Below are 10,982 nucleotides of genomic sequence, written 5' to 3'. Positions count from 1 at the left end.
CTTGATATTGTTTATTTGAACAATGTTGACTCATCCTATGGAATTTGCACCTTAATTAGCACTAGCTTGACATGTTTTTCAAGCGTTGCACACTTCAAAGGCGGCCGCAGCTAACCAGTCCCGTTGGTTGTCGATTTAACAAAGCCTTGAAGAATTAATCTTATAAGCCAGTCCGGCCCCGGAAAAAGGAAATGTATCAAATAACAGTAACCTTTACGACAAGTCCCTTGAACAAAGTGTATTAGGGTTCAAAACTGCGCCCAATCACTGATCCCACATTGTTTTCTAGATCAGAGACCACTGCTGCTGCGGTGCTTTGCTCATTATGAGAAATGTGGTTTATTTATGAGAATTTCTGTGCAGGGAACAATTTTGATGTTGATTTTATCACTGACACCTTTTGTAATGACCGGTTATTGTTTAAAAGAGGCTGACGTGCATGATTATCAAATATTTTGCCGCTATTCATTACAAGATTGCTGTACTACACGCCCTGATGCAAAGTCAATATGGCGGCAGAGAGTGCCACAACATCTCCACCTGCTCTAGCTGGAAGCTCCTTTTCAATAGAAAACCTTTTGAATCTCTCACAAGGTGCTACAGAAAAGAAGCCAACAGCCAGGCTCTCAACTGCTACTTCAACGTGTGATTCCCTCCGAAGGCCGTCATTTCCACTTGTTCCTAAGGCAGTACGTCCGTTTGCGTATCATGCTCACAGTTTGCCTCTTTGTACCCCTGACCCTGGACTTAACTTTGGTGGAATCCCACATCCTCGTTCAGAGCCAAGCATTGACCATTTTCCAATTCCAAACAACGGACCTCCATTAGGTAAGCTGAAAAGAGGTGTCCACTTAGTTAATACCTGTCCTTGTTACATTGTTCCTGGGGCGCGGAAAGTGCGGCCGCTTCATTTCATTTTGCACCGTGTTAACGGTTTAAAGTCGTCACATATTCTGAACCACAAATTGATTGTTCCCTTTGTAAATGCCTTGAGGTGAGATCTTCACACAACTTTGGTTTATTCAGTATTTTCTAGCTGTGTTAAAGATGACCATTCTCTTGAAGTTTTATCTAGATGATCAATGCTTAAATCTACGAAACTTCCATTTCTCCATGGCACTCCACTCTTTTTGCTCAAAGAATTCGGCAAAAAACGTTCATAGAGAACTACACTTGTTTCTAACAATGTGTTAATTCTTACACGCTAAAATGTAAAGAAGTTACCACTTGAGTAGTATCCGGAGGGTCAGAACTAATTTCTCAAAATTGTGGATATTGTCCTCAACAAAAAACGTATAGGCGAACTGAAGCTTGCAGCAGATTTAGTCGAGGCCTATACCTAAGATGCTTTGTGCTGATTCATTTTAAGTTTATACTTTTCGATCTCTTGATCCAAGTGTGAATGTTCCGAAGAAGCTTCAGTTGAATCACCCTACGTGTGTGCTATAGCTTTCTTCCCAGAACCTCTGACAACAACACTGTAAGCATATTTGTTGATAAAACCAAGCTATAAGAAATACCAGATAACATTACCTTTAACTTGTATTACATTGTTTCTACAGATAACTGTTATGTAGGCTATCCTGAGATAAAAATTTCGACAATTACGCTGAGAGAAGCAACTTAAGAGCATTTATCTTTTAACGATTTTTATCACCTACATAGACATACATGGACATTTTTGCTGTTCCATCTTCTAGTGGGAAGCCTTCAGTACGTATTTTTTTTAGGTTTGCTAATTAATCTTTCATATGCGTGCAAAAAGGTAAATTTCGCTGATAAATGAGGAAATGTTCTCTGCGGACGCTGAACAACTGGAATTGAACAAGAGACGTACCTCTCTTGCATTTGACTAGTTGTTTTGTGCTAAATTCCCTGTTGTTAAATAAGCTAGTGGTAAACTAGCACATAATATATGTTAACCTGATATAACTCTTATTTCCCTCTTTTCAACTCTCTACATTACCAAATTCAAAAAGGGCAAATTAAAAAATAGTCAAAAATTAGAGAGACGTATAACTAGCCAGACGCGAGTTACCGTGTGCGACTTAATCCCAAGAAGAAAAACAAAACATTTAAAATTGTTTTAAATAACTCCAAGCACCGTCAGGACGACATCAAATACCTTTAAAAGCCATTAAATTATATTTTTCTTTTCTTTTAAGGTGTGGAGCTTTTTACAATAAGACGAAGACGACCGATGAGGAAAAAGAAGCAACGTCCCTTGTTTTCACCCCATCAGATCCAAACAATGGAGACGGAGTTTACAAAATGTCAGTATGTCTCTGAAAGCAGGCGAGCCGAGCTGGCTTCAGACTTAAATCTTACGGAAACACAAGTGAAAACCTGGTTTCAGAATCGACGAACAAAGTCCAAAAAAGAAACACGAGATAAACAAGATCAATCAACTTCGGAAATAGGACGGAGGCCCTTTAAATTCACTGACCAACATTTACTTGAAGAGGAAAGAAACTTTCGTAAACAGGAGCATTGCATACATTCCTTTTTCTCATATCACCCAAGTTCCTTATTTACTTTGCCTTCGCTGGGTCGTTCCTCTGGATTGTTGTAGATATCTTATTGAAGCCAACGATGGATCATATATATTGGAATATTTTATATACAAAAGAATCTACTCAACATTTGAACAGATCTTATTCGCCCTTTGCTAAGAGGAATGATTTACAAAGCCATTTAGATAATATGTCAGCCGAAGCAAAGCTGTCAAATCTAAGAAATTTTCACTCTTACATGAACTACGTGTATACATATTACTGTGTTTTATTCAGTAAATGAAAGATCATAAAACATACAATATATATTGCACCGGAAATCATGTCACTTGCTGTTTTACTTCATAATTCAATGAAGTTTCTATTGGTATCTGTACTCGTCTTGTTACCGTTGACCAAAATTCGTTGGCAATAATCATTAAAAAAAAAAATTTTAATATGGATTTCTGTTTGTTTTATTTGTAGCACATTAAGCATAGCAGTGCAGAGATTTTGTTGCAACAAGCCGCTTACAACATCTCGCCACATAGTGATTGCTTATAAAAATATAGACCGTCAGACGTGGGTCAGCAACGTACATGAAATCGAGAACACGTACATTTCTTACAAAATGAAACAGAGCATAGCTGTTCAGGTATTTTCGTACCTTAAGTTGAATTGTGTTGAGTTGGGCAACAAGTTAATTGGCGGAAAGGATAAAGGGAACTGTTCACTGCTGCCCGGTCTTCGCCAGAGTTTCCGATAAAGTAATACTGGCGATCAAGGTATTTTAACCCTGGTAAAGCGGTAAACTGATTCAATTAGGAAAGTTCGCCTTTTAACCTTTATTCTACGGACTGATTTCTTTTCGCTTTAGTGATATACAGACTGTTGTCATTATTTAGTGGATTTTTGCAAGGATCTTTCAGTTTCACTGGGTAGCTGTAAAGAACGTAAACTTGCTTTGTGTCGAAAAGGCAATTATAAGCGCATTGCCAACTTGTTGTCAGGTTAGAACTAAGTTGGGAGAGCTGATAAGCTGAAGTTTTTAATAAAATTGCTGTTAACGTTGAATCAGCGATCCTCGAATATGAAACATTTCCTATCCATAACATGTTACATTGACGGCATTTGGTTTCTAAGTAATCGCTCGTTTTCGATGCCAAATAAATGGAACATACCAAACCTCCAGCTGCACGAGCTCGTGACATTTTTGTTCAAAGAGAACGGAAATTAAAACCAGCTGCCGAAGTTTAAAAGTGCAATCCAGACGTCCTTGCATAGTTCAATAGAGTCTCATACGTTGATACTGTGTTGTAAACTGTTGCCCTAAGCAATCGCACACCTCTTTTCTTCCTCACGAGTATGTTGCATCTTCGTTGCCTTTACCAGCAAGTCAACATCAATCACACTAATTTGGCAACAACCGTTCTTTGTTGGAAAATGATTTATGATCATTGACAGAAGGCATGATTACAAAGAACCGGTAATGCTCCATTACACACCTTCTTACTCGAGAAAAGCGGCAATAAAATTTCAGAGGTTACGTTATTTCTCAAAACTTAGGTTCCAGCAAAGCTCCATTATAGACGCTTTCAATTTTTTTCACTGGGTTTCTGCCGTTGTTCCCTCCTTCTGCCTCGTACTCCTTAATATGGTCGGCGACTTATTAGGCTAAACCCTGCTCATTTACTATAACCAGAGGCTATTTATTTCCAGGCACCACCATTTAAGTAGTTTAAGTTTGGGAGAGCTTAATTTTTATTGAAAATAATAATAATAATAATAATAATAATAATAATGATAATAATAATAATAACAATCTTTAAAATTATTTGGTTTATCTTCCTCTGTATTTACAAGCTTTTTGGTTGCAACTCTGTTAATCAAACAATGTACGGTAACTAGTTCTTTCCGTGGAAAGTCTTTCAACGTACGCCAAAACATTCCTCTAAGTAGCTGTAATTTTTTTTAGTAATTATCATGTCCCAAATTAGTCAAACTCGGAGATTACCCTATCCTATTACCATCTGAAATGATAACTTACAGTTAGCTGATTTTCACGTTGCTTTATTTTCTACGTTTTTTGGCAAAGATTATTGGTGTTCCGCTTGAACATTTCTAAAGATGACTAACACTATGGAAAGTTCACCGTCATCAGTATTGGTTTTAAGCAAGTTTGGATTTTCTCATGACATATAGTTCGTGTTTCCCAGCTAGCTCAGCTAGACTAGCGTGTATGCTATAAATTCAACTCCACCGCTAAAGCTAGAACGTTTGTCAGTCTCACGTAAAGGAATGAGCCAACTGAAGTTGGTTTACATCCGTAAGGCCGTAAGACGCTAAGCAAAGTCAATAAACATCACATGTTGAGTTGCTAACTCGATTATCATTAGTTCCACAATCCACATCACATATTTATATTTGTAGAATAAACAAGATATTAAATCCGCGAGTTCCTGAAACTGTTTATTTATCTGCGGCACATTAACCAGTCCTCGTAAATGTCACATTGTTTCCTGTGGTATGAAATATTTGTTAAAGTATCGTTAACACGTTATCGTTAATCCATCTGTTCGAGAAGGCTTCCTAAGGTATTTTTATGACGGCGGTACAATAGAATGATGTTCATATTAGTTTGATATCTCAAAGACCCACACAGGCGCAGTGCATCAAAACGTTCTTCAAGATGGGAATTTGTCCAAAAAAAAAGCACAAACAAAACACCTAAGTAACTTTTATCAAATCACTTCAAACGATCATTCGATCAAACTATGTTAATGCATGTTCTACACTGATAAGCCGAGCACTTCAATGATATAATTCAGAACTTAGTTAAAACTAAATTTCCAAGGGAAAACCATTATTACTTTACACCGTTTTGATTTGTTTCTTGTATTGACCGTTGGGTGGATTCAATCATTTATTCTTTCTTTCGTTGTTTCTTTGGCTCATTATTTATTCAGTCAATAAGTTAATTAATAATGAAAACACTTGTTAGATAGCCACAGCCTAAAACATCCTCCCTTTAATTAAAACACTTCACCCTCGACAAAACCAACTGCACCGTTATTGTGAGTATGAAGGGTTAACAATATTTAAGCAACAGAGTACTTTTTCCGTGTTTACATAGTCTCATCTAAACACTAGGGGGGTGCGGAGAATTCGAGACAGTTATGCAAACCTGAGACGTAGACGAAGCTTTGCATAACTTTCGAGAATTCTCCCAACCCCCGAGTGTTTAGATGAGGTTATGTAAACACGGAAAAAGTACTCTATTGCTTTTACAAAATAATTCTCAAAATACGTGTGAATCTAAAACGTCACAACAGTGTTTACATACCCTCATCTAAACACACCTATCGACCAATGAGAGCGCATGTAGTATGGCAATTATTTTATAATATAGAATATTATTCACTTCAATCGCGGCTAATTTAATCGTCATTTTTGCAATTTACACGTGCGCACTCATTATTTTTGAATAATGATATCATTAATCTATAGCCAATGATGCACTTTTGTCAGCGATGATACATATACATACCCATTCGTGGGTGGCAATGAAGCTGTAAGCTACCGCACTTTAAGCAAAGTATCTAAACATAAAACTAAACCTAATTACCCCGAATTCCTTTGCATTCTACCGATTGGCACAACCGATACATGGACAAAGAGGAGTGTTTCCCTTCAGACAAGTTGAAAAAGCCGCAAGGGACATGAGAGGCATTTCCTCACTGAAAGCACCTCTGAAAAAAAATTCAAGTCGTTTAAGCATGTTTCATTTTTTCAAGCATCGGACCTAAGAAGAAAATAATTTCTCATGTTACTACTAAGATAGGCTGGCAATACCGTTAGGTATGAAATGTTCATTTAATCCTCAAGTGTTAAAGATAAGAGGGATAAAATATAAAAAGGAGCAAAGCTTACATTGAAAGAAGCTTATAAGAGGTGGTATTTTGGGGTAAATAACTCGCAAGAGAGGCATCCAGCTCATTCGGAATTGTGTAAAAATGCTTCATTCTCATCTCGCTATATCAAACGAACCCAAACTGAAAGCTAAAACCTAAACTCCATACCATATTCCAAATGTAGTTGATTTTCAGAGAACCAGGCAGGAGTGCTGAATGAATTAAAGGTTGTAGCTTGATTTACTGGACCATAAATGAAACTTACCTGTCACTTTGAATGACACTCAGAGCGCTTCTCCAATTATTCTCTATACCCCAATAAAAAAAATTAACTTCTCAGTTAATTTGATTGACCAACATCGGAGTTGGCATATCAGGGGTCTCGGTAAAGTAAGGTCATCCTTAAAATATGAAATGTGATTTCTAGTGCTGATCAGAGAAAATCCCGTTCATTAAAGCGATTCCTCAGAATGATGCATTGCGCATACCTACTGCGCACGATTTTCGCATCATTAGCGCGTGCATACGTGCGTGTGCACCTACAAAACATCAAAAGATTACCTTCAAGCTAAGCGCAACAGCAAACTATATGCTGGTTTTCTCTTAAACAGGCATGGTGACCTATATTTTTTATTACATAATTTTGGTGTGCAAATTACTGTTTTTAACTTGGTAAATTAAAAAAATCGTTCGGAAGGAAATAAGATATGGCTAAAAGCGTGCATGAAACCGTTACTCGAGGATGCGAATTATGACCTTCAAAACAACGTCTCGAAGAATGTTTTGAATCAATGTCGTTTAGAATTGTGTAATTTTTTTAAATATATATGTTACATTGTTGCATACACTCGAGACTTTCTACCTGTCAAGTTCATTTTCAAGTATTTCATTAAAAAACTTTGCTTCCAGCTGTCGCAAAATGCCGTGGAACGTGAATCGATGAAATAACGCACGTAAATAGGCATAAGTGCATTAAGACTGGTCCATCATATTTCTTTTGCGAACATGTTGACCTATCTTTTATGATTATATTTTTTGAAACAGTGCTTAGTAGGGAACATTCAGGGAAAGTTCCAAAATAATCGTTCCACTAATTTTATTTCTGCGGAGGAATAACCTTAAATCCTCCCTTTAACTAGCCATTAAGTAGCCTATACTCATCATGCATGCGCTGCGTATGCGGTGCATGTCTCTGTAACTGACTACCTGCCGTCGAGTCGGACGTTCCGTCACTGATGATCGAAAACGGGAGGGCTCTGATGACGAAATGGTTGTGTGGGCCTCTTCCTTTAAACCCTGAAGACCACTACTTCTCCTATATGCACCAAAAAACACTGGTTAAAATATATTCCTTATCATTTCGCCAAAGCTGATGAAGCCAGTGGAAATTGATCTTGTTGTCTCTTACTTTTGTATTATAAGTTTAATATCATCATTTGTCCCATGGCATGGCATGCGCGCACACATAAAGCCTCGTATGTTTAATACATAGGAGCTAAATATTACATAATCTTCCCTTTTAAGTCTATCGTTGTTTCCTACCTTTCAATTTTTGAATTTAACTTTAAGGAAAAGAACAGAAAAAAGACTTTTTCCCTTTCTAGTATCGGTTTTTTTTTATTTCTGTCAATTCAATGAATCATATCATGTGTCATTAACTACATGACAACTTTCAACGTAAATTCCAAAGTGAAAAAAATATCAAATCCGAATGTAATTAAATATAAATTCCTTTACTCTCATCGAATCTCCAGTTAAGACTGCATATACGGCACATAAAAAAGGAAAATAGTGGGAGTTAGTCGTGAGCGCCTTCTTTTCGTGAAGGGTCTCGTGTGAAATTCGGGTCACAAATGACAACAGATCGCATGAAGTCCAGTCTAGTCTTTACACAATAACCTCCCTGATTACTGTCATCACCATTCATATCCGTTAGCCGAATCGACTTTCAATGTCTCTGAAATGGCCCAAAGGCCATTTTGTACCCTACAAGGGCACATATGGCTATTGCCACGCGAGACAATTCGGTCTTTTAGATAATTCGACAACGAGAGCAACAGTCAGAAAAATAGACATAACTACTGGCTTTTTCCCAAAAATGGAAACAAGAGAGAAGCTAATTTCGCAGCAAGCCAGTGAGACCCAGGCAAAACGTACAAACTGAAGACTGAATCAAGTAAACGAGAACTATTGACGTGGCGCCGCATCTTAAAACATCACAATAGCTCAAAGAAAGATAAAACAAAATTCAAGGTTAGTAGAGTGGAATATTTACGTTTGCGTTGTTACGTTTTCCTACGTTACGTTCTATTAGCTAAAATCCCCATGAAAAGCTCTTTGATATCTGGAAAGTATCGTTTGTGCCCTATTCAAGGTTTGTAACCTTGAAATAGTTTATAACTGGGGTAATACAATACGAAAAAGAAGCTTATGTTATTTACAAAGCAGTCACGATTCAATCAAATCATCCACAATTAGACGATTACGTACCGTCACATTTTTCATTCAACTTGCTTTGAGAGACATAGTGGTTAACTCGCACATTTGTGCGGTTTCCTCGATATATTTTTACAGAAATTCGTATCCTTGTTTAGATACAATCGCTCATAAGACCCTTCTAAAAATTAACAACGACTGAAAAGGCCACGAAGGTGAAACAATGAAGCAGATATCATTATGGTGGTGCCTTACTCGCTTCTTTCATTTCATTCGCAGTTCACAAGTCTCATATGTTCATCGAAGGTACAATCCTGCTAGTGCAGTTGAAACGTTACGCTCTCTCTGTTTACTTACGACTCTGTACTATGTCAAAATATATTTTATTTTATGTTTTGCTCTCAATAAATTGCTAGTTCAACACTTAAACAGCGCAATCGAAAGGATACTCACTATTGTTATTCCCTTCACGAAGGACGTGTTACTGATTACATACTGAAAATGTACAAAGTGCTTCAATGAGTACTGTGTATCCACCTTGAAGGTAAAAGTCCAATATCTACCGAAACAAAGTAAACGACTTTTCAGTTACCTGTTGGGTCTTGGTAGGACAGGAAGGAAAAGCCAAAGGAGAATATTTTCCCACATAATATAATTTCCATCTCTGTTAGGCTATCTATGGTCACATTACTTAAGGAATTGTACCCACAATATAGTGATAATTAGGTAAAGCCCCTCAATATAAATGGATGATCTTCAGCGACCTTCATGATAATCTGATGCATATAGCTTTCCTTAGTTCAAAGATACAAACAAGTCAATGTATTAATCACCTTGGACTGTGGCACGACAAGTTGATATATTTTATAGGCGTTCATTCATATGTTGATATGAATAATACGTTAATTTATATTCACTCTTAAAAAACAATTAAATTTTAGGTGAAAAGAGCATGCCACCTTTTTGTTATTACAACCCTGGTCGAAATGGCTGAAACACTAATCTGAATAGACCTATTTAGCTTGGGTGGTTTGTTGCCCCATTTTAGACCATGTAATGATACTCTAGAATTCTTGCTTTTAAATTTTTCAGGTAGTTGCATGTATATGAATGAACACTTTTTAGATCGATAACAGTTCTCTAGAGAACATCACGTGGTCTGTAATGGGAAAACAAACCTCCCAAGCTAAAATGTTCTATTTTATAAAAATGCATGAGATCATTGAGCGTTGAGAGTGTTACTATGCAGTCTCTTTTACTGTCCCCCTCCTCCCCCATCTAAATCTTGAGCTCTCCAGATGCCAGATGAATTTGCCAAGGTCTGAAACCACCCTGAGTAGGCGAGAGGTGGGACAATTTTAGCTATCGTCTAAATAAAGCGTCAAAATTGCAGGTGTAGCCCTTTGGTCTCAAACACGTACATGTATGTCAAAGCTTGTTCTATTAGAACTACACCCTGTTTAACCATTCCCTTTGCGCGGTCGAGTCAAAAACCATATAGGATAGATAGACCGCCAAAGGGTTCGAAGAATGATCCAATGCGTTGCACCCCTTATTGGAATACCCTAGCCCGCATAGCTAGTTAGGTTTAAATATTAACTGAGGGACAGAATAAAATTCCTACTGTCTGGACAATTACTTCTATATATATTTCGCCCATGAGACGATTAAGAGAGAAATACCGGGGTGACTCTATTGAGTTTGGTATGCCACAGAAAACGTGAAACCGTTATGTTTATCTGCAATAACTACGAACAGGGTTATATCCCATGCTTCTCTGCTGATCATTATGATAGCACTCATAAATAGCGGTTCGCAACATAAAGTAAGGTCAATTGACAAAAAAACAGTTATCCCTTTCTTTTACGCCGGAGACAGATCACGTGACAATTGACATACAAACATATCATATAAACTCGTTCATCTTTTTATCATTTTTAGCGTGTATTAAAATCAGAACGAGGACTCCCCACCATAAACAAGGATTCCGTAACTTAAGCATCCAACGCAAAGCCCCCTGAAAACAGCTCATGGCAAGCTGCGGCATGCAGGAAATAAGTTAAAAAACTCAAACAAAATTTCCAAATACCATTTAAAAAGGACAGGATAAGCCACGAATATTGGATTAATCATTAAAATATGA

General features: G+C 37.3%; 1 protein-coding gene and 1 long non-coding RNA gene across 2 annotated transcripts; both read left to right on the top strand.

The window, feature by feature from the left end:
- Window positions 1-234: 234 nt before the first annotated feature.
- LOC110051198 (homeobox protein rough-like) lies at window positions 235-2,956 on the top strand. Its single transcript, XM_020757218.2, has 2 exons — window positions 235-828; window positions 2,166-2,956. The coding sequence occupies exons 1-2, from the start codon at window positions 510-512 to the stop codon at window positions 2,570-2,572; spliced, it is 726 nt and encodes a 241-aa protein (XP_020612877.1). The 5' UTR covers window positions 235-509; the 3' UTR covers window positions 2,573-2,956.
- Window positions 2,957-8,058: 5,102 nt separating this feature from the next.
- LOC149115533 (uncharacterized) lies at window positions 8,059-9,790 on the top strand. The gene is made up of 2 exons (XR_016206075.1): window positions 8,059-8,656; window positions 9,119-9,790. It is a non-coding gene; the product is annotated as an uncharacterized LOC149115533 (long non-coding RNA).
- The last annotated feature ends 1,192 nt before the right edge of the window (window positions 9,791-10,982 follow it).

Source organism: Orbicella faveolata, unplaced genomic scaffold (assembly GCF_042242905.1).
Source record: "Orbicella faveolata isolate gen_17 unplaced genomic scaffold, um_ofav_v1 contig_13, whole genome shotgun sequence".
Lineage (NCBI taxonomy): Eukaryota > Metazoa > Cnidaria > Anthozoa > Scleractinia > Merulinidae > Orbicella > Orbicella faveolata.
This window is presented reverse-complemented; position numbering and strand designations above follow the sequence as displayed.